This window comes from Diadema antillarum, unplaced genomic scaffold (assembly GCF_040938485.1).
Source record: "Diadema antillarum isolate AM-2024a unplaced genomic scaffold, OU_Dant_1.0 seq00000565_RagTag, whole genome shotgun sequence".
NCBI classification, from domain to species: Eukaryota; Metazoa; Echinodermata; class Echinoidea; order Diadematoida; family Diadematidae; genus Diadema; species Diadema antillarum.
The window spans coordinates 594,672-618,071 of NW_027271504.1; the positions used below are offsets into that span (position 1 = coordinate 594,672).

Consider the following 23,400-nt stretch of genomic DNA (forward strand, 5'->3'; position numbering starts at 1 on the left):
CACACTTTAGGCATTTAGCAGACGTTGCTCTCTTGTTCTTTTTCTTTTAAAGGGAGAACAAGAGAGCAACGTCCGCCTCAAGTCTAATATCTTTCACTATTATCCGTTTACAGTTAATCTTCTAAACGTAAACCATTGAGAAACTTTGTCTTTTTCTGTGTTTAAAAGCTTAATCAGCGTTTAAAAGTCCTAATGGGAGTACAAAAAACAACAACTCACAGATGGATTAGTGTCATGGATACTCGATCAATTTACAGTTAAAAACTTATATACACAACAACACGCTAAGAAGAGAAAACCCACCACGAAAAACAAAAACATAAGCCTATCAATGCATGTCAATACAAACTTTCAGACAATATACAAAGAGAGAGAGAGAGAGAAAGAGAGAGAGAGAGAACGTATTCATCAAACGAACATTTCAGCATACAGACAAAAAAAAAATTGCCACCTTAAATGAGTCAAATCCCATGCGTCACATTTCATTCAGAATCGCTGGATAACCAGTCCCGTCTCAAAGGCTCTACACGGCCAAGATGTTGTCTGAAGAAGTCGAGCATCTTCTGCCATGCCTTAACTTGCGCCTCTGCATGCAGCTTGGGCTCGCCTCCCCAGCGGACGTATACAGCTATTGGATTGGACACACATGATCAATGATTTATGTTTGTCCTTGAATTATCTCTTTATTAAGAATATTATAACTAGTAGTAAAGAAAACATTCGCAGCGGAAGGATATGTGTGCATCTGAAACTATACTTATTTTATTCACACTATCATGTTGTGAAACAAAACATATTTCGCTTGCTGTTTCTATGAGGTTGTAATGTAAACAATATTTGTATTAAGTCGTTTTACATTGAAAAAACAAACACACAAACAAACAAACAAATACGAAAAGGGTGTCGTGGCAAATGTTCAGTTCCAATATATCACAGCTAAACCTGCCCCTTGCATTGGAAGCTTGGAGTTGCTTCTGTCTACAGAACCGGACAGTATAACAAGGACTCTAGTTGTTATCATAACTTGTCAATTCAATAAGCCAATAAATGGAATAATTAAGCAGCTCAAAGAATATGCAACATAGCAATCGCCAAATAAGACAGAGATATTGGAGTGTGTCATGTTCTGTAAGTACTATTTCTATTAACACTCTATTAACATCACTGAAGGAAAATTATGATCTTAACACCAATCGTCCACTTTTCCACGTAATACATCCAACAGATACCTCAGAATATCTGATTGTTGGTTTTTGAAATACAGCTGGAAAAGGATATACATGGTGTGAGAAGAGCAATATTTGCAGGTTTTCACTGCAAACTAGATTAACCTTTGAAGGAATGAAAAAGAAATCTTTGATTTTTGTCTGACTTACCGTCCAAAACACCGGGCACGTAGACCCGGGATTCCGTACAGAGGGGAAGGTAGGGAGTGTACAGGAGGTGACCAGCACCGGGAAGATGGACGAAGTCTACAAGATGGCCGTTTCCAGCTTGCCTCATCCGCTCCGCCGCCTTCCGGACGTGAATGAGGTACATTATTGGTTTTTGTCATTATGTTATACTGATGTTCTTTTTTAATATTTACTAATTGTACATTTCAATAGGCCTGCGTCCAGGAAGTTCAATTGCTGACGACTTTTTTGTTTGTTTGTTTGTTTGTTCGTTTTTCCCTTCAGAATTTCGTTTCGCTGTTCCAGCTTTCCCCCAAGATTTTATGAAAGGCTAGCGGTTTTAGAAAAGCAAAGTGGAAGACCTGTTCCGTAATGTTGTATAAATTCAATATTAGACCTCTCCTTACCGGCAATGGAAATTGTCACCCACAATAACACTTCGTGAACTTCATAGACTATGAATTGCAGTCGTTTCATTGCATTTCAGTTGTATTAACGGTTTATTCAACTTTTTTTCTGCTAGGATACATAGGACCTGTAACTGTGCAATCTTGCAAAGATCCAGGTTGACTGAGATAAGGAGTAAAAAGTGGAGGTTTTCATTTGCTGATTCACCATCATAGTGAAAATAAAGTCAGTTTCTACATTATAATTGTACATTTACTGAGCGTAACAATTAAGGGTGGTTGATTATAAGTATAAAAGAAAAACGATTAAACATCATTGTATAACTCAAACACTGAAGCCTACAAGGATATGCGAGGAATTACAGCTCTTATAATTATTATGATAGCGGCAATTCTTAGAGCTTAAATCAACATTCATACAGAGCAAAACCTCGATGATGATTCGCAATGTCTTTTTGCATAACCAACTCACTGATGTGGCACGAATTACCATTTCTTTGATATCAAGTGGACTCAGTTTCTTACATAAAAGAGAATATCATACACTTACCCTGGTCAAACATTTTTCCGATGGTACAATCTGATCATCACCGCAGACGAGGAATAGGGTTGGAATCGTTAGATTTTCCACCTGACACATTAAAGACAGAACCATTAATCGATGGGATCATCTGACTTGGGCTCAAAACATCTCCTTGGCACCTACTATGGTCGGTGTTTTTCTACATTGAAATCAGATTACTATAGCTGTCCTTCAAATTGCTTTCTGCTCATAATGAAAAGTTTCAGTTCGAGGGTGACACGAGATTTTTATAAGCTTCGATAGAAAATAATGTTCCGATGACATTGCAACAACAGCCCCGCCGACAATGGTTTTGCCGGTAATTTCTCAGCTAACAATGACGGCGGCGTTTACTCCGGAGACAATGACTTTATCTACAACTGCTTCGTAAACTCCCCAAAAATGTGCTCTCAAATGACATTAATTGCTAAGCAATAACTTCCCACTTTTACTCTTACTCTTATTCTTACTCTTACTCTTACTCTTACTCTTACTCTTACTCTTACTCTTACTCTTACTCTTACTCTTACTCTTACTCTTACTCTTACTCTTACTCTTACTCTTACTCTTACTCTTACTCTTACTCTTACTCTTACTCTTATTGATGTACATGTGAAGTTCGACTCCGGGTTAAGACAACAACAACAACAAAAAAGAAAAAATATACATTTTTCTCAAATGTTGAGATTTTAACGCCATTCTAGACTTTCAGAACTGCTATCAACACAATCATATTAGTGGAGCAGATAATTATATGAAACGGATGCTCACATCCGGCTGAGAGTATGACATTTTGCGTGTAAGGGTGTTTTTGGGGCCGATATTAAATATTTTTCGACATGTTAGTTAATTTACAGTTCAGCAGTTGCGATCTTCACAAATTTAATTTGTAGAGGTAGACGAAGAAGAAACTCACACCAAATATTATCATTATCATTCACTTGGAATAACGCATGACATCAAATTGTCACTTACTGGGGCCACGTAGTCTTCATGATTTGCCGCGTCAAATACATGATGGCTGAAATCAGGGTCTACCCACAGGGTCCCATGTTCGTCCTGTGTGACATTCGAATACCTGTTTTCTCTCCTTCGCTCACAGAGAATGAGATATAAAACTGGTTTGAAAGGGATGGCACATTTTGGTTAAGATGGGGCTTCAGGTTTCCAACTTTTTTAAATGATTTTTAAATAAACAACACATCTTGTCTGAAATGTGAATGAACACATAATACTAAAAGAAATCTAAAGTTTAGTTGATGAAAATATTTATTGGTTTTGAAATGGCTTAGATATCCAAAACGAAACGGTCATAATAAAAGATGGGACCCACCTCTTATAAGGATTACTGTGTTTTACTCTTTTTTTTTTCCTTTGGCTATCTCGGCCATTTCAAAGCTGATTTTTCTCAAATATGTAAACTTCAAATTCCTCTTATTGTACGCTCTCTAAAATGTCATTAAGAGGATTCTAAGTATCACAAAAAGTTAGAAGCTGAATCCATACTTCACCCAATACTATACTACTCCTTTAAAAAGGCGTTTGTAAAAATAAACAATGCATATAAATAAAAAAGAAAATATATATAACGTCGGCCTCATGCCAAAAGGGCACTAATAGTGTACAAAGTCTATGGTGTTAAGGCCCTTTTGGCATGAGGCCGACGAATTATGTATAAACTATTTACACGAAGGTGCGACACTATAAAATTTTTCTTTGGTGGCGCGCCACGAAAATCGAACAATTTTTTTTTTTTTTTTTGGTGGCCTGGCAATTGAATTTGTTGTTCCACCCCTCCCCCCCCCCCATGAATATAATGTACGAAATAAAATCCCTTAGTAAAACATAAAATGCAGTGTAATACATCCACGTGGAGAATTCTAGGAAATTCTTACGTCAATGGAGCGGGGTGGATGAAGAAACCATCCGGTCCTTGAAGTCCCAAGTACATAGAGAGGATATCCATACATTTCGCAACTGATATACATCGCACGGGGAAATCCGTAAGCCTTGGTACGGCGTTGAGCGTCAGTGAACCACCCATGCTTGAACCACTGATGCCGATCCTCGTGTGGTCGATACGGGGATGCCTCCTAGCGAATTCGAGAATGTCCTGGAGTTTGAGAATATTTGTCAAGATTTCACACACTTGACACAGACATCTAATGTACACAACTTATATCTGTACATTTTCTAAATGGCCGAAGTCCCGCAATTAAAGAAAACCAAAACCTAAAGAGAAATATGGATTGAGTGAAAGCAGCAACATTAGTAGAATAAGAAAATTGATGCAAAAGTTATGAATTTTTAAAGTTTTGGTGTTGGAACCGCAGAATGAGGAGACTACTAGAGGTTATGACGTCACGTGTGGACAACAATGTAAAAAAATATATAAAGGGGATTTCACCAAAAAAAAAAATCACTTTTCTAGCATACTAAAAGAGCACTTGACTAACCGCTTGCAGAAAGTAGCAGGGGGAATAATTAGTACCCTTAACCAGGGCTCGACACTAACGGTGGCCCGGTGGCCCGGGGCCACCAAAAACGCACGTCGGGCCACCAAAATTTCAGAAATGAAGAATTTGGTGGCCTGATCGGGCCACCAAAAAAGGTCGGATATTTGTATTTGGGCCACCAAAAATAAAAGTTAGTGTGGAGCCCTGCCTTAACATACTTTGATTTATGCTGAATCAAGCATTTTCATGATTTTCCTTTTTTCAGAAAAATATCAAAAAATGAGTGTTTTTTCCTTAAAATCTCAATCCAATTATCGCAATAACCCACAAAAATGGTATCAACTTGTAGAAAATTTTATTCTCTTTCACATGACATCAAATTTGTTGAAATCTGATGTTTCAATCAAATTCTATCTTTCAAATAACAAATTCAGTAAATATGGCGGCCATCTTGGACGCCATCTTGGATTTGGAGGCTTTCGCAACAAATTTTTTGAGGTAGACCAGTGGAATGTTGTTTGTTACAATAAAAACTTGAAAATAAACATGGTATACTTAGTTTGTAGAGAGAGTGCAACTCACTCGTTAAGTAAGCGACTTTTTGGGGTTTGGCCCTCCGGTTAGAGACGCAAATTGGGATAATGAGATATTACAGCAGTGTATAATATTATCATATACTAGTATATAATTATGTATATCATACATGTTTGTTAGACAAATGACATTTTAATTCACACGCAAAATCTTGTAGAATACATGCATACAGTTTGAAAAATCCATTTTGACCTGATTTGGTAATAAAATCACAAAGCTAAGCAAAAAAAAAAAAGAATGAATCATGATAGATCGATAGATAAAGAATGAAAGTTGTTTTTTTTTTTGGGGGGAGGCGTTATGAACTTCAAGACGTTCAACTGACACGGACATAAAATTAGATCAACACTGAGGAGGATATCAGGGAGTTTGTTCACAAGCATCACACTCACACTGGCAATCATATCTATCACATGACAATTAGACCTAGCATTATAATGTCGAATGTGGATTTTTTTTATATCTTTGATACCAACAGAAGACTGACAGTGGTATAAGAAAGAGTACATTTCGCGTCCAAACATATATACAGAATAAAACACACGGACATGATTATAGTTCATACCAATAATCCGTGTGAATTATTACGCCTGATGCAGCTGACACGCTTGCTACCCTTTTGGAATGAGCATGGACCATGGAATGAGTGATCCAATACATCTGTATTTTTTTTTTTTGTGAAATTTCATTGTAGGCCTGTATGGACCACCATAGCATTTGATTGACTGCATGATATGATAAGTCACAAATTATTGTGAAGTGAAACGACCTAGTGTACAAGATGCGTTTTTTATAATGCATCATCATGAATTTTTAGTCTGGTAGAAGTAACCTCAAGGGCTTTCCGTCGGGCTCACCTCTCACACGCCCAAGGCTATCAGCTTCGTATGTAGCGTGCGCTTGAAAAGAGTATTTTCCGCATTCGGACTTGACGCTAGATCGCAGGACTACCAGTTGACCAGGTTCCAAGCCACTTGCTCCAATGGTCACTTGCTCATCAGCCATCCCTACCTGTGGATGAACTTTAATTGCTGGTCTGGAATGGAATACTAGCTTTAAGCCATTGAATCTAGGGAACATGAGCAGGCTGTGGGTCCTCCTCGCAAACGCCTGCCCAATCCCCGTAAGAGTCATGCTTGGAGGCAACTCCGTTTGTTAGAATACCAAAACCAGTATCAAAGTCAGAACAGTCGTGTATTGTAAACTCTCCTATATCACATCACTGGGGGGAAAAGAAAGGAGCATTCATGGAGTGCTGACTGCGCACCGATTTTTTGTTTTGTTTGTTTGTTTGTTTGTTTGTTTGTTTGTTTGCCTTTTTGCCTTATGCAAATGAATGATTTTATCAACATGATAATTAATTGACAAAGACCTTTTGATAAAGTCTGTCTGGCGACCAGAGGCCGCATTGCACAGATATAAAGGAACTACACACTCACAATAAAGGCATGGCATGACATAGATATATCTATAAACACATTAAAACTTAATACAAAGTAGTAATTTTTTGAGAAAAATAGCTAGTGTAATGCTTAAAAATATTTGGCATACTACAGCTTCATACTGACAAATGGCATAAAGCCAAGATCAGAGCTCATGTCATTCTCAAACCTATAGCGAAAAGGATAAGGGTTTCGGGTCAGAGCATCACCAAAAACATGTTACAGCTCTGTTACGAAAAATTCGCCAATTATATGACATGATGTGAGCAGGTACCGCGTACGCCTACCTTTCTGTGACGTCATTACGTGATCGCATTGTTCGTGTCTTGCTGTATGTCTCTGCCTTGCTCTGGCACACACGAACAGCCGGCAAATGTACGACTTCTTTGGAAAATCGAGTAAACATGTAACTTCCAGTGTCATTGATGCAATGGTACGAGGTCTTGACTTAGATATCTCTGAAATCATGACTTCATAGTAAGACTATCTTCATCGATTTTACGATCATCATAAGCTCAGGTTTTACTATTTGCTTCCTTTTGCTATAGGTAGATATATATCAATATATACACTATCTCCGCTAGTTGCAGAATATTTTTCACCTTGCCACAATTTCTTCTTTTTGCGTGTGTAACACACTTGTTATGCTGAGATTAAGTACATGACAGTCATGACTGCACAAAGAGCATGGAATGCGGTGATCTTGAACATTGTTGAATACGGAATTACAAAATATCATCACGTAGCAGCTTACATACCTCAGAGACAAAAATGGATGTCAATTACAAACGAAGAAAAAAAAACAGTGATTACAAAATATCACGTCCATTGCAGGATATAATATACATCTACAAATTATTGAAAAACACGCCACACGCACAAGATTGTTTGTTTTAATCCAATTTGACTATTATAAATGGTTACACATATCATTCACATCATGATACTTGTTTTGGGATCATTTCCAATAAACCTACTTTGTGCTTCTCATGATTCCGCCACAATCATATTTGATACCATGCATTCTTGTTTGTTTGATTGTTTGTTTGTTTGTTTTTGTATGCAAATTTTGTAAACCAAGTATGAAAGTTAAAATAAATGAAATGAAATGAAATGAAACCGTAAGATTGAATATCTCAATATGACTGTCACCAAAGTTATACGCAGAATTATTCTCATACATTGTCTTCTTTTGCCGTGAACACTGGTCGTTAATTTGGCTATTAGGCAAGCAAATTTCCGTGAGAGTAGCACACCATGCATGACACAGATTGCTCTATACAAGGGAGCGCATATCGTCTGCACGAGGAAGCTTATAATCGGCCTCTCCGCAAAGGAGCTCATACAGTCTCCACGAGGGAGCTCATATAAAAAAGTACAACTATTAGATATTAATCATTATTAATGTAACATTATCCGAAACCAAAAAATAATCAGCATGTCTCAAAAATTAGATCATTAGGCGTGGTCAGACAGGCAAAAGATCGAGAATTAAGTTGGGCCATTGGTACGCGCGCAAGAAAGAGTGCGCCGTCCGATGGCTAGTGATTGTGACGTAACAATGCACACCTGTACATGACAATGGCCTTGCGCTTCGAAAACGCCGCCCGCAAACAAATCGAGAAGTTTCGCGGGAAGTTTGCAGTCACACTGGCAAAACTTCGAGGTCTTAAAGGGGCAGAGTCCCGGTAGTGTAGATGGCGCTGTTGATGCTACTGCCGCAGTGCCGTATATTAATATACGGCACTGTACTGCCGATCACCGTTAGCATTGATACGAAGATTGCCGAAATTGAGCTGTCATCAAGAGTAAAGCGCGTAGGTGTTGCTAAGTAACGTTGCCTTCGTGATCTTAAACTTCTCGATCTTTTGCCAGTCTGACCGCGCCTAATATATATGTTGATAAAAACCTCATATTCTTTACGCAAATTCGAATAATACACGCGCGCGTGTATCGCACACTAACACACCCAAGCACACACACACTCAAACACACACACACACCCACACCAACCATGCACACACATACTAATATCAAGGGTCAGCCAAAGTGATCGTATTTGAAATAAAACACGCACACAGTTATATGCAGTACAGAATAGAGAAAATTACTATAACTGTATCATTATTTAAAGGGAAAGAAAGAAAGATATCAAAATAAATATACATTGGACATAAGACAGAGCTCTAGGCATCATATCAATGATTCGGGGCAAAACCATAGGCGTTTATACAGCAAAGTAGTTTTGCAGCATAACAACTGAGAAATATTGTACAATGGAGAGATATTGTACATCAAAATGAGTTAAAACTCTTCAAAAGCACTTAGAAAGTAAAAGTAAATATTTTTCACCCCAGATTAACATCGCGTAAGGAATCGGCACATGTGTTTTCAAGTATTGGGATAGTTCAGAATCTGAACTAGTATTGGGAGTACGCGAAGCATTTTGAAACTACAAGACCTAAATAAGGACCATTGAATATGGACTGAAAATGGTGTTTACTCTTTGATCTCAACACAACATATTTACCTCCGAAATTTCCAGCTGTTAACGCTATCAGCCTTCATCAGCCGAATGACCCGTCTTCGTCTTGATCAAGTGACGGTCAATAAGCGGGTCATAGACTTTCTAAGTTTGTATAGCCAGGGAGATGGGAAGCGCCCCCGTCTTTATCTAAAGGAAGCTAGTAGGCCCTGACAGAAAGTGCTTCCTTGACTTCTCTCTCAAAGTATCGAGGTTTCTGGTCCAGAACTTCCACCTTACCAAAAGGTTCAAGTGATGGCCTGGAGATTCGATGTGGATGTGCTGTGACACGTAGGCACCGTCAGGGGAGGTGGAGCTTGGTCCTAAGTGAGCGTTGTGTCTCACCAATCTTGACAGGTATACCTTGGAATGTCTTCCCTTGACAAGGAATCCTATACACGGGACCAGTGATGTCCTTCTTCTCAGTTTTGTCCTTCGGCGACACTAATATGGCGTAATCACAGTTATGTCCTAGTGGGCTTGAAGTTAACCCTCACGTCAAACATGTTGAAATTCCTACGTACGTAAAGCATGGAATCTCCTTTGACGTAAGGGAGTATCTGTTATTTTGATGTCACTGGAGAATCTGCGATGGTGTCGAACTCTTGCTTCTTAAACTTCCGAAAGTTTATGAAGCGTTTATTGACCGTCACGTGACCACTGTGAAGACGGGTCATTCCGCTGATGAAGGCGGTAGCGTTTATAGCTGAAAATTTCGGAGGCAAATATTTTGTATTGAGATCAAAAGTTTAACACTATATTCAGTTGAATTTCCAGTACAGATGAGCTTCTCCTCCAATAGACAATGGAATATGTGTTTTTTTTGTTTGTTTTTTTGTTTGTTTGTTTGTTTTTTTTGGTACATGAGCTCTGAGCTTGCAAAGTACATGTACTGTATTCGGTAACTTAAGGAACATCTCATAGTGCACATGAATTGCTCACAAGCATGGTTGGAAGTTTGAGAAAAAACAAAAAGGCAGAGTCTTTTAAGTCTATAAGAAGAGAAAATAATAATGGAAAGAATGTAGAAATGTGCAAGCTTGACAAAACCAATCATTGTGACAACGAAATGAAGAACAGGTGAAGGGTACACATATGTCTTTGTCGTGCTCAGTAACAGATGAACAAATTTCTCTTGCTTTCTTTTCTCTCTGTCAATGTCTTTGGAAGAACTTTGCCTCGTTCAAAGCAGATAGCCTGCTCTGAATTCACAGGAGCAAAATAGATTTGTAAAATTCGAAAATTTCACCAAATATACCTTCCCCACCTTTATTTTAAAGCACGGCACATAAGAATGAATAGAGATCATTTTCCTCAAAGAAAAAAAACAGAAGACAAAAAAAAAACCCTACCAAATAGGACAGTTGTAGGCATGACAGTGCGATACTTGGCAAATTTGTATGATTTAAAAAAACGAAGGTCTAGAAATTCAACCATAATGACGATATTCATCATAATATCTTCACAACCAGACGCAATATGGTATGAGCTTGCATGCAACAGACTGTAAATAGCAAGTTTATGATTTATGATCGTAATGGCTGCATGGTGTAAAAGTGAATGCTAATCGCCATGTAGGGCGTCTCAATACGACCGTACACGTAGTGAAATGTAACTGTGTTACGTGCAGTCGTATAGTACTTTGACCCGACCACTGGCACGAAAAAAAAGTACTGGCGTGACTGTAGACTAGAGGTGTGGATGGGTGCACATTACAGTCTATAGTGGTATTTTAAACAAGGTAATAAAGCCGGCATTGTGGGCAAAAATGTAAGGAACGACCGACATTTGTTTACCTTCATTTGAGTACGCTGAATCAAGCAATGCTTGTTCCCAAACGAAGGGCAAGACTATTTACTCTTCATATGAACACAATATGAGTCCCGAATCATCTTTTTTTTAAATCAATTCTTCCAGGCTATAAATTTCTAAATGCAAATTTCTCATTTCATCGCATAATGAGAGGCTTGAGCTGCAGGAAAGAGCTATTAAACACATTACCATTGCACAATATTCATTGATAGGCATGTCACTGGCAAATTATATAAATGATTCATACACCACTCACTCATACACATGTCGACAGTAAATATTCAAATTATGGAGGTCTCCCTAAATGTACATCTGTATACGTTTTTACCTCTTTCATTTTTGTTTTGGAGTGCCATGAGCACCGATAAAAGGGTGACCTGTCGTTATACAACTAGCCTCTGATTATCATAATCATCATTGTTATTTTTACTATTTTATCGAATGCAAATTTCAGATGGAAATGATGAGCTTTCATAAATCAACTCAGAAGACAAAGCATGATTCGGGATTGATATGAAAGGTTATAAGGTAAAAAAAAACCAAGGAACATGTAGAGACAAAAACAAATCAATCGTATATATGACAAGCAATGATGTACAATGATACGCAAAGACTTTTCTGGAAGTAAACAGCAACAAATACAGTCCTCGCACACCACAGACACAAACACCGTGGATGGCGTCATCCAATTATTTTGTTAATTACTCAAGTCAATATTTCAATAACATAATCAATTTAGTAACGATATGTTTCTCTTTGAACACTGATCCTACTTCTACACGTTGCTCGAAATGATAGCAACGGTGAGCGTAATATCAGATTAGATGGCTAATGACCTGAAGAGAGATAATAGATCATTAATTTCTTTCATGATACATCAATACATTGTATATTACCTTTCTTTTTTTCTTTTTTTTTGAGGGGGAGGGGCCTTGAAAAACTTGCCAAATACACGTTGCATTTTGCACTATTGTTGTTGATCTCTTTCAACATGAATAACCCTCTGCATGCCAAATGATTTTCCTGTCCAGAGGAATGTGTTCGAAATGTATGCACATTGATCTCGTTGTCACAGAAAGGGTTAAAGAAATCCTTTTCCAAATCCTTAATTTTCATTACGGTATTGAGTTCTGAATTTGGCTTCCTCCAACAAGGCCTTTCTCTGCCATGGAAATAGGCTTGTATTAGGCTGTAAATAAGGTTGTGATGGGTCTTTCGTTAGAAATACAGAGCTCTATAAACCTTAACGAGTTATTATTATCATTATTACCATTATTATCATTATCATTATTATTATTATTATTATCATTATCATTATTACTTGCAGAGCTTCATTACTAAGGTTAGGGACTGGGTTTAACGGTTCTTGTAAGAGGCTAAGTTGAGAATTGCTGTAGTCCTGAGTGAAAAAAAAAAGCACACAAAACGTAAAACTCAATTTTCTGGTGGCTTCGCCATCACTGAAATTAACATTAAACGGCAAAACAAATTTCAGGAGATTATAGACAGCCATCAGCTGTTGGAGATCAGTGACTAAGACCTCAATCTTGACTTCTTTGGGTAGAGTCCGTTTACAGCAGAGGCAGTCCTATAGTTGTTGCCAAGTAATTCTGTCGGTTTGCAGGCTGTCGGTCCAGTTAACGCTTGCTTTATAAACAGTCGTGTTGATTTAATCCAATTCTAATCTTCACAATCCAGTCAGAATAAATAGACGCAAGTGTTACATTTTAGATAGATGTAGTGGACAGCCAGTCCCGTCTCAAGGGCTCCACTGGACCAAGATGTTGTCTGAAGAAGTCGAGCATCTTCTGCCATGCCTTAACTTGCGCCTCTGCATGCAACTTCGGTTCGCCGCCCCAGCGGGCGTACACGGGGGCTGTTGGATAGGAGATACATTAGGAATGTGTTTGACCTTTGAATTATATATTTCAGAAGGTAGTCATAAGCAACACTGTTTTAGGCAGTCAAAGGAAAGTATGTGCTTCAGTAACTTATCATTTGAACGTTAACATGACACTGCTTAAAACAAATAACGTCATTTGCTACTGTACACGATGTAATATGAAATGTTTAGTTCGATGTTCTAACACTATAATCCTGCCTATAATGACATTGTTAGCGTGGGGATGCTTTTGTTTAATAAAACTGATAGGGACCGGGCAGTATTCCATACAATGTTTATTCGAGTTCCTATAAAAGGGAGGATTGTAATTGTAACTTATCTATTTACTTATCAGTAAATGCAAGAATAGGGGAATTAAAGAAATAATAAATTCATCGAATAGTAGGCCCTACAGAGGAACTGGATTGTGTCATGTTCCAAATTTACCAGCTGTGTTGAACTATGATAAAAGAATGACACCATACTTATATTACTTTGGGAAATGACTTCAACACTCATCTTCAACGTTTCCACACAACGAGGTCAGCAGCTATGTCAGGAAGTTTAACAGTTGAAAAGAATTTTGAGGCATGTGAGTAAAAGCAATATGCACGTATGTAGGTGTTTGGTTTTTTTTAAACAGAATGCTATAGCTTCACCTTTAAAAAAATGCCTGATTCTTGTCTGACTTACCATCCACAACATCAGGCAAGTATATAGATGATTCCGTACAGAGAGGAAGGTAGGGGGATTGCAGAAGGTGACCAGCACCGGGAAGATGGACGAAGTCTACAAGATGACCGTTTCCAGCTTGTCTCATCCGCTTTGCCGCCTTTCGGACGTAAATGTAGAAATCAATTGGTGCTGTTCTTGTTATTTTTGCTGTTGTTGTTTTCATTCACCAATTATAAAATCATGTAAGTCCAGTAAATTCAAGCTCTGTAGGTTTTTCTTTTTCTTTTTCTTTTTGCCAGCATTACGAATTCCGTTTTGCTCTACTACTTCTCATGCTTGTTCAAAGTGTACAGATATTGGATAAGGTATCGAAACCTGTTTTATGATGGACTCTTAATTACAAAAAAAAAAAATCTCCCCCTTCAGCACTGGAGGTGCCCCCCCCCCCCCCCCGATTGAAATACCTTAATTCTGAATTGCGGTTGTTTCATTTACATTTCAATTGTATCTACCAGTAGGCCTACCTCTCATCTGGTTCCATTTGGTTCGTATACATGAACTACATGCAAGCTTGCAAAAAAGCTCGCTGGGACAGAGTATGACGTGGAGATTTCCCCTTGGTAGATTAGACATTATAGTAATTACTTCCTACATTTTGATCGACCACAATGCCTAAAGTAAAGAGTATGGGTGAATGGTTGCACAGAAGAGTAAAACGAATAACTGGCAAAGTGAAACTCAAGCAAAGCAACTCGCGAGTATATGCGAGTGTTCAAATTGTCCAGAATTATTAGTCATATTAACGGTATTTCTAGAGCTTCTTAAATCACCATTTCACAATATTACCTTGGTATGCTCGCAGCGTCTCTTTGCATAACAAAGTTGTCGGTGTTGCTCGAGTCGTATGATTTTCTTTGATTTTCAGCGGGCCAAATTTCATATATAAACGACACTAGAGACGCCAATGTACTCACTCTGATCATACATTTTTCAGTTGGTGCAAGTTGATCATCGCCGCAGACAAGGAATAGGGTCGGAATGGTCAGATTCTCCACCTATAACACATTAAAGACGTGATTTTGTAAAATTCTCCTCTCAGGTAACTTTTTGGATTGGGATGTTTTTGTTTGTTGTTGTTGTTGTTGTTGTTGCTGTTGTTGTCGTTGTTGTTGTTGTTGTTGTTTTCTTGATTAAATGCCATTATGCCCCAGAAATATCAGTCAACTGAGAACATTCAAATATTGCTTGGCTTGGGCTCTTTGAATCTCCTTGGTAATAGTCAGTATTTTTATTCACGTTCTCTGCCCTTCTGCTCATAAAGATTACCCACCCTCCCCCCCCAAAAAAAAAAAAAAATATGTGTGTGTGTGTGTGTGTGTTCGAGACATAGTGGATGAGTGAATCGTCAGGACCATTAGTACCATCATTTTAAGTATTTTCTTATAACCGTAATTATTGTGTACACGCACGTTACATTATTCTCTCTCTCTCTCTCCTGCTCTCTCCCTCTCCCTCTCGCTCTCTCTCTCTCTCTCTCCCTCTGTATATACTATATATATATATATATATATATATATATATATATATAGTTATAGTTATAGTTATGTTACATGAAATAGCGTTTATCCATCACGACAGTGCCGTCACATTATTGCAGCTTTAAAATAGGAGCCATTATAATGTCCCTAATGTCTGTCTCTGTAAGCCTATCGTCCAAAATTTTGGATATAATTGAGTGGATTCATAAAGTGCTATTGTAATGATTATTATAATAATCTTCATTATGAATAACGAATAACATCAAACTGTGCATGTCACTTACTGGGGCCACGTAGTCTTTACGATTTGCCGCGTCATATACATGATGATCGAAGTCAGCCGTTACAAACAGGGTGCCATCCTTGCCCGGCTTGACACTCGAATACCTGTCCTCACTCCTTGATCAGAGAAATTGACATTAAAAAGCGAGGGTTTTTAGGACATACAACTCATATTCTACATTTCCCTTGCGTACAACATGTGGTAATCTATTTTAGTGAAATTGGTGATTGAGATAATTTCATAAAAAAATATATTCATCATTAGTATTGATAAAATGATAATTTATATATTTACTGTTTAAAAAAAAAGCATAAGGCAAATGTGAGGAAATAACTCGAAAATAAAACGAAGTTGAATTTCAGGTGAGTACCGTTTCAACCAATTTTAGTAACTACAATGTTCCATATTTGACTCGCAAACTCCAGTGACATCACACTGCAATGCATGCGGCACAGCATGTTGTTTACAGTGAACTGGGAACTCGGTGCAAGATAAAACTACTATAGTAGCAAATACTTAGTGTTGGTAACATTATGATTATCACAACGAAATCCACAGCTTAAATGTCGCTATGGCGACAGGTATGCCCCGCCATAATGCATGGTCCTCCTAATAGACCCATAGTACAATGTCTTGACAATGTGTGATGCCAGTTTCACATAACAGGCAAAATATCAAAATGACAGGTTTGTCACAAATGTGTTGAATGTTCACTCTCCTTGAACTAGGAGTAAATGGCTATATTGTCAAAGAGTGCAGGTATTTGAGGATTTTTACTTGACTTTTTAACCTTTTATAAGTTTATGCACTGAGTAATTTTCAAGATATGGAGAAGAAGTGTCATTTCAGGGTTAAATGGCAAAACAATAGCATTTTTACCTGGCATTTGACCTTATAACTCTAAAATTCCCAAGAGAATTGCTGTCAGGTTGAACATGCATACATTATGTACTTAGTTTCATGGTGATACCTTGAGTCACTTTCGAGATATGACGGAAGAACTGACATTTAGCACTTTCAGTTGATCTTTTACTTTTTGACCTATGACCTTTAGGCAAGAAACTTTCCATCTAAATAGAGAATATCTATCGGGTAATACATGTATGCATTAAGTTTCAAGAAAAATCCTGCAGGTATTGCATAAGTATGAGGGGAAAAGTGAAATTTTGAGGAGTTGACCTTGAGCTTTGACCCCTGACCTTTGATCCATGACTCCTAAATTCCCTCGATAGCTAATCACTGCTAGTCAGTACACGCATATGTATTAAGTTCCATGAAGATATCTTGAACCATTTGCAGGATATGAAGAAAAAAGTGAAATTCTAACATTTTCACTTGACATTTGACCTTTGACCTTATGACCCAAAACTTTCTCTGGAGAATCTTCCTTTGGTAGTAAATACAATACGTGTCATGAAAATACCTTTAGGCATTGCATAATGAGGGAAATAGTGAAATTTCGAGCATTTGACCTTGACCGTTTGACCTTGACCTTTTGACCTTGAGCATGTGCACCCAAAAGTTGACAGGCACAACTTCGCCGACTCATACATACACATACCAAGTTGCATTAGGATTCATCCAACGGTTTTTTAGTAACGCTGTTCACAAAATAGATTGCGGACGGAAGGACAAAAGCAAGGACGGACATACGGACGACTCGAAAACATAATGCCTTCGGCGACACTTAGTGGCGGAGGCATAAAAAGTGTGAGAGGTCGAGGGTGAACTAAAAACAAAACAAAACACGAAGGAGACAGCATGAAACATGGAACATTGTAAAGATATTACAGAACGAAAGAAACTGCACCGCCTACATACTGTGAGAGTATAAAATATTGGATTCAAATGTTTGATACTCCCTCCCAACGCCCCCCCCTCCAAAAAAAAGAAGAAAGAAACAGAATTCCAAGGTACACACACCATAATACGGACTTATCTTCACATCTCATCCCAGATACATATGTTTCACATAGGTTACAGAAAGATGTGATGACAATGTAAAAGGACCCTATAAGAGAATTCCAACAAATTCTTACGTCAGTGGTGCGGGATGAATAAGGGAACCATCAGGTGTTTGAATTCCCAGGTAGTAAAAGAGGATATCCATGCACCTTTGCACCGAAATGCAGCGCACGGGGAAACCTTTAAGCCTGGGTACTGCGCTGAGAACCAATGAGCCGCCCGAGCACCCAGTGCTGATACCTATCCTCGTGTCATCAATACGGGGATGCCTCCGGGCAAATTCGACAATGTCCTGGGTTTTGAGAGTATTTGAAAAGATAATACAAATATGTGTCTTACGTAGACGGTCCAAATTTGAACATGTACATGATCAATGCCGCAGTTACGTAGTGTTATTTTGAGTAATATGTTGGTCTTTTCCCTCACTGAGTGTCAAAAGTGGGCAGTGCAAGGCTGGGGTATAAAAACAGAAAAAAAAAGATGGAAAGAGATATCTTGCATAAAGCTTGGTGTTCTTTGCGAATATGTCATTTCATTCCACGGCATATTCTTATTTTGCCTTATAAAATGTTTCACTCAGCCATGCCGATGGACCTATACAGTGTGAGGACCTTATGCAATTCTATACTTTAACGCGTATTTTGGTGGCAAAATTAAGATGTGATCCATTCATTACATTTAGACCATTTAAGGAAAAGCCTCGAACTCGGTCTTTCAGGAAACTGGAGTCCACGTTTGTTTGTTTGTATTCTAATTGCCTCGATATTCTGTTATCATTCAACATGAATTTTCATTTTCTGAGAGCTAATCTATCCATGATGATTATCGCAGAATATTGTCAATGTATCTTACACTCTTATGCAACAAGAAGCAGAATAAAAATGACGACCTACTCTATATCCCGAAATGAAAATAACGTATGGTGGACTTTTAATATCATATATTGATATCAAATTATATAATTTTTTTGCCATGGAAATAAAAAGTTCAATAAACGGTGACAAAAGTACTTAGGTGAATATTGATAACTGCTACTTCATGCGCATTATTTATGAATGCAAAAAGAAAATACTTAAAATGATCAATACTTATTAGCACTCGCCCTAACTTTTTTTCTTTTAAGAACTTTACTTTATTGTATATGAGCAATCTAGTTAATTCAAACATCGCCGAATAATGGGTTCATTCTGTCAATACTATGAATAGGACAGCACTATTTGTATATAATATCATCCATATACGTCACTGTTTAATTAGGTTTTTTCCGTCAAGAAAAAACAAGTTGTTCATCGACGTTTGATTTGAGTTGAAATTGAATAAAACTTGATTAGTATATGGTCCAATAAACACATGTCAAGGATACGAGTCAACATTCAGATATTGTTTTTGGTGCGCTATTTTATTGTTATTCTGGTTTTAACTCTTTGTATTCCAGTATAACGTATACATGTTGTTGTCATAAATGAATGGATACCAAATTATATCAAATAGATTAGGTCCAAATAGGGAAACAGCCATAGCTTTGAGAAGCTTAGTAAACACTTGTAAACTGACATATTTGGTCAAGCATACTGACGTTGTTTATTTTATAATACAAAAAAAAAGACGACACAGGTTTTTACGTCGCACCAGAAATGAGACAAATGTACGGAAATTTTCCTGGACTTACATAAAACAGCTGACAGTCTAAGTACACATTCTCCCCTTTTGGTCCACCTGTCAAGAGAGCTTCTCCAATAGCACCGAAGTAATTAAAATCAAAGACTGCAAACCCATGGGAGGCCAGAAGCTGAGGCCTGTCCTGAACACTTCTGGGGGCTAGTCCGGCCATCTCAATGATCAAAGGTAGTTGTGACGAGGCGACTGTTTCATAGTTATTGCCGATGATATAAAATAACCATGGTACATATTATTACTTCCCAACCGAAAAGATGAAAGAAAGTGTAAATGTAAATGTCAACTGTTAGTTATTTCAGCTTTAACTTAGCATGACTGTTACATGCCTGCAATGACTCGTATGGAGTTGAGGGATATTGACTACCATACAATATTTTCCATGTTGGTGCACATTTGTATCGATCGTCATTTTCATATCATCTGTCTGTAGTTAGTCCTTAGAAATTACAACTTTCATCCAGGAATGAGAAAATATTTATTACCCTAACGGGTAATTGTTCTACAAGTAAAACAAATGTTCATTCTGTCTTGGAAAGAGATGCTCAAGAAGTCGCTAAAGTGCTCGAAACTGATATCATGGTCCTTACATATACAATCACATATACTGCGTATGTATATATCATATCACAAAAATCGCTGTGATAATATGTCAGGGGAAGATTATTAAAAGAAAAGGCTTTTTTCAATTCCCAAGGATTATAAACTGACATCAACAGTAATATTAGGAGTATACTGCCACTCATATAAAACCTGCTATATTTTTTCTGCATTACACCGCATATTACCTTCCTGTAAACCCCAGCTGTGAGAACATAAATAAATTTCACAGAAAACCTTAATTAGACCTGACACTCCTATTTTTTAATCGGTGAATTGATCTTTTGCATTAAGCAAAATATTTACCTATTAAAGACTTGCTCGTTAGTAGTGTTATGCTCAAAGCCTTTTAAATGCTGATAAGAGAAATTTGTAGCAGTAACGTTCTTTTCATAATACTTTTCCAATCTTGTGGTCTTGTGATCCCACATAATAACACCAAATGGACATAATGATCAATATAATATATCCCGTTTTTTATTACTATAAATTGTACACGATAAAATGACAAGGTGCAAAAGCGACGCTAGCTGTTTTCAAATTTACCAGTTTCATTTGGTAGGTAAAGGGTTCCTTGGAATGATTCGCAATTAACGTTGTTCACATCCACATACGGTGCGACAAAACGTCTTTTTACGGTTTCTGAGGCGAGAATTTCTCCGGGGCCTTGGTCTACGTTGGGCACATTTCCGTCGCACAGATCGAAAGTGTACACCCAATGGTGCATGTTTGGATCGGTTTTGAGTAGTCTAGCCTTCTTTTTGGCTGATTTCGCGTCAGGAGCCATTCCCCACAGCAGGCCCATGGGCTGAAGTCCTAGATACGTTCCTCCCAGTGACGGTTGTTCACTCACTTGGAACACCCTGATCAGCAGAGCTGGTTTTCATAGGGGTCCACAAATATATACTATATATATATATATATATATATATATATATATACTGAAAGGAACAGACGCAGAGTAAATGCAAAAAGTCACTTCACTTCCACTCATCATACACTCACTTCCACAAATACACACACATATCGGTATCTATGATTTCAAGTGTGTTATAACAATATTGCACATATCATGCATGTATATATATATATATATATATATATACATACATACACTAAAAAAAAGTAAACACTTTTTCGAATTCATAATTTTCATCGAAGCTTTTGATGAAAATCGACGTATGATTTAAGTTATTAAAGGTAATTAAGTTTAGCTTTCGACCTGCAGGTCAATATAAAGAAAAAATGTGCGGCCGCATGAATGAACACATTTGTTCTTATCCTCCAAGGTACAAAAATAAAAATTGCCAAAATTGTTACACTGGCTTTCATTTGCAATCTCCTTTCAAGAAAACAATGACGATAAAGATCAGTTTAACACAATGAGAGGTGTGAATGAGGTAACAAAAATAACTTTTCTTTCTTTTATCTCTTTATAACCTAAAACAAAATAAAAGTGGCAAACTTAAAGGAGGAAATTATGAATTTTCTGTCAACTCAAGCTTCAAATGACATAGGGAGAAACGGCACAAAGATAATCATATGAACAAAGTATCTTAATTTAAGAATTCATGAGAAAATTCAAGAACCAGATATAATCCACAATTTTTCTTGCTGGGGAAATCAATTCAAAATCATTGCTGTCATCACTTCTTCTCTCATTTCATTTGAATTTGGATTTGACGGAAAATTCTTTCTTTTACTCCATTATTTTCACACTTTGGTAATCTTTTGGACTTCAAAGATATAATAGAAATCATATGTAACTTTTTGATGAGAGTATATATACATATATATATATATATATATATATATATCATTGCTATTCATGTTTATTCATACAGACAAACATAGGCCTGTATCTTTATTTTTTACTGACTAGAGTTAAAAATGGAGTTTGATTTGATTTGATACTCAAATTGTACAACCAAGCACAAAAAAAAAAAATCATGAGGGTATCTGTGACGTGCTGTAATCAAGAATTAAACCTTTTTTGGGAAGAGCCATGAACTAAAAGACGCTGAAATGAATATTGAGTGTAACACTGAGTTGTTGACTGACACTGAGTCAAAGTCGTTCACAACCACCAAACTGCCGATTACAGGTAGCACGATGAGACTTTTGTGATTCTGAGTGTGGACCAAAGTAGAAGGATGAGGGATCGAGAAATAAATCCATGCACTCTCCACTTCACGTTCAAGAAACAGGGACATAATATTTCAAACTGAAGAGCTGTTGCGTTAGATTGGTTAATACGCGTGGTGCTGCCCACATTGTGGAATAGCCGCGACTCAAGTCATTTTTGTTGCGGTGATGTTGAAACATTGCAACGGTACTCTATACTATTCATTCGATAGACTGTGATATCTAACGGTTAACATACTATTTTGACAGTGAACAAAGAAGTAAGGTTTACTTTTAAGTCACAGATTATCATGCTGGATGAAAAAAGGTCAATATACAAGATATGCGTGCGGTTTTGATAATGGAGTACAGAGGGTGAAAGTGAGGTACAGTAGTAGTTACATTGTACAAGGGTCTTGGGTCGTACTCACAACTAACATGCCCAAGGCTATCAGCTTCGTATGTAGCGTGCGCTTGAAACGAGTATTTTCCGGATTCAGACTTCACGCTCGATCGCAGGATTACCAGTTGACCAGGTTCCAAGCCACTTGCTCCAATGGTCACTTGTTCATCGACCATCCCATCCTGTGGATGAATGTCAATCGCTGGTCTGGAATAGAATAGCTTTAAACCACTGAATCTGGGGAACATGAGCAGACTGCTGGTCCTCCTCGCAAATTCGTGCCCAATTCCTGCCAGAGCCAGAGCCATGTTTATTGGCCGCGCAGCTTGTTAGAGTACCTAAACCAGTATCAGATGCATTCAGTTGTGTTATGTATTGTCAATTCTTCTATTATATCTCAGGGTTAAAAGAAAGCAGCAGTCACGGAATTCCGATTGCGCACTGATATTCTTTTCTGCCCCTCATACGTGTGCAAACGCATGTTATATCCTTCAGTGACGGCACATTGACTTTGCCTCGACTACAAAGCTCTTAACCGACAATGGCCTATAATATTACGTTATCCACCAAACTCTAGGAGAAGGATTGGAGGCTTCGATTGTGTGCGAGCACTCTGCCAAACCTCAGAGCCTCACCGTAAATATGTTACTCGCAGCTCAGATATCAAGAATTTGCCAACTAACGTGGCAGTGGTATTATTCATGTCCTGCTCAATATATTTATGCTTTGGCATAGGAAGCAAAATTAGAGCCACTTCTTGGGGAAAAATAGAAATTTTGTAATTTAAGATACCGTTGACAAATTGATATGAAATCTTCACTTATCATATAGATATAAATGTATTTCAAAACGTGGTTCCAAAGTGAAACTAAAGATATAGGCCCCTATCAAGTTTACGATCGTTACGAGTTCATATGCATTACTGTTTTTTAATAGATCTATCACCTGTCATTCCCCTGGGGCATATCTAATCTTGTCGCATGTTTTATACTGTCACTATGCGTGGATGCACTGCATGTCAGTCATGGCTGTAAAAACAGCTTAAATACGTTTTTTTTTTATATC

General features: G+C 37.6%; 2 protein-coding genes across 2 annotated transcripts; both read right to left on the bottom strand.

Moving 5' to 3' along the window:
* Positions 1-482: 482 nt before the first annotated feature.
* LOC139735195 (acyl-coenzyme A thioesterase 1-like) lies at positions 483-6,418 on the bottom strand. Its single transcript, XM_071645955.1, has 6 exons — positions 6,278-6,418; positions 4,259-4,476; positions 3,339-3,453; positions 2,352-2,432; positions 1,377-1,515; positions 483-628 (listed from the first exon to the last, which is right to left on the bottom strand). The coding sequence occupies exons 1-6, from the start codon at positions 6,416-6,418 to the stop codon at positions 483-485; spliced, it is 840 nt and encodes a 279-aa protein (XP_071502056.1).
* A 6,500-nt stretch (positions 6,419-12,918) lies between these two features.
* Positions 12,919-22,643, bottom strand: LOC139735197 (acyl-coenzyme A thioesterase 3-like). Its single transcript, XM_071645956.1, has 10 exons — positions 22,458-22,643; positions 21,870-21,937; positions 20,423-20,671; positions 19,997-20,013; positions 19,204-19,397; positions 17,684-17,826; positions 15,571-15,685; positions 14,723-14,803; positions 13,767-13,905; positions 12,919-13,067 (listed from the first exon to the last, which is right to left on the bottom strand). Exons 1-10 carry the CDS (start codon positions 22,641-22,643, stop codon positions 12,919-12,921), a joined length of 1,341 nt encoding a protein of 446 aa, XP_071502057.1.
* Positions 22,644-23,400: the final 757 nt, after the last annotated feature.

Bases quoted from the DNA above. Each gene is read 5' to 3' on its own strand.
- LOC139735195 (XM_071645955.1), bottom strand. From the start codon at position 6,418: ATGGCTGATGAGCAAGTGACCATTGGAGCAAGTGGCTTGGAACCTGGT. The intron at 4,477-6,277 runs GTGAGAGGTGAG...CTCAAACTCCAG, and splicing joins AAGCTGATAGCCTTGGGCGT to GACATTCTCGAATTCGCTAG. The intron at 629-1,376 runs GTAAGTCAGACA...CCAATCCAATAG, and splicing joins CGTGCCCGGTGTTTTGGACG to CTGTATACGTCCGCTGGGGA.
- LOC139735197 (XM_071645956.1), bottom strand. From the start codon at position 22,643: ATGGCTCTGGCTCTGGCAGGAATTGGGCACGAATTTGCGAGGAGGACC. The intron at 17,827-19,203 runs GTAAGTCCAGGA...CTCAAAACCCAG, and splicing joins TAGACTGTCAGCTGTTTTAT to GACATTGTCGAATTTGCCCG. The intron at 15,686-17,683 runs GTGCATGGATAT...TCTCTGATCAAG, and splicing joins CGCTGCATTTCGGTGCAAAG to GAGTGAGGACAGGTATTCGA.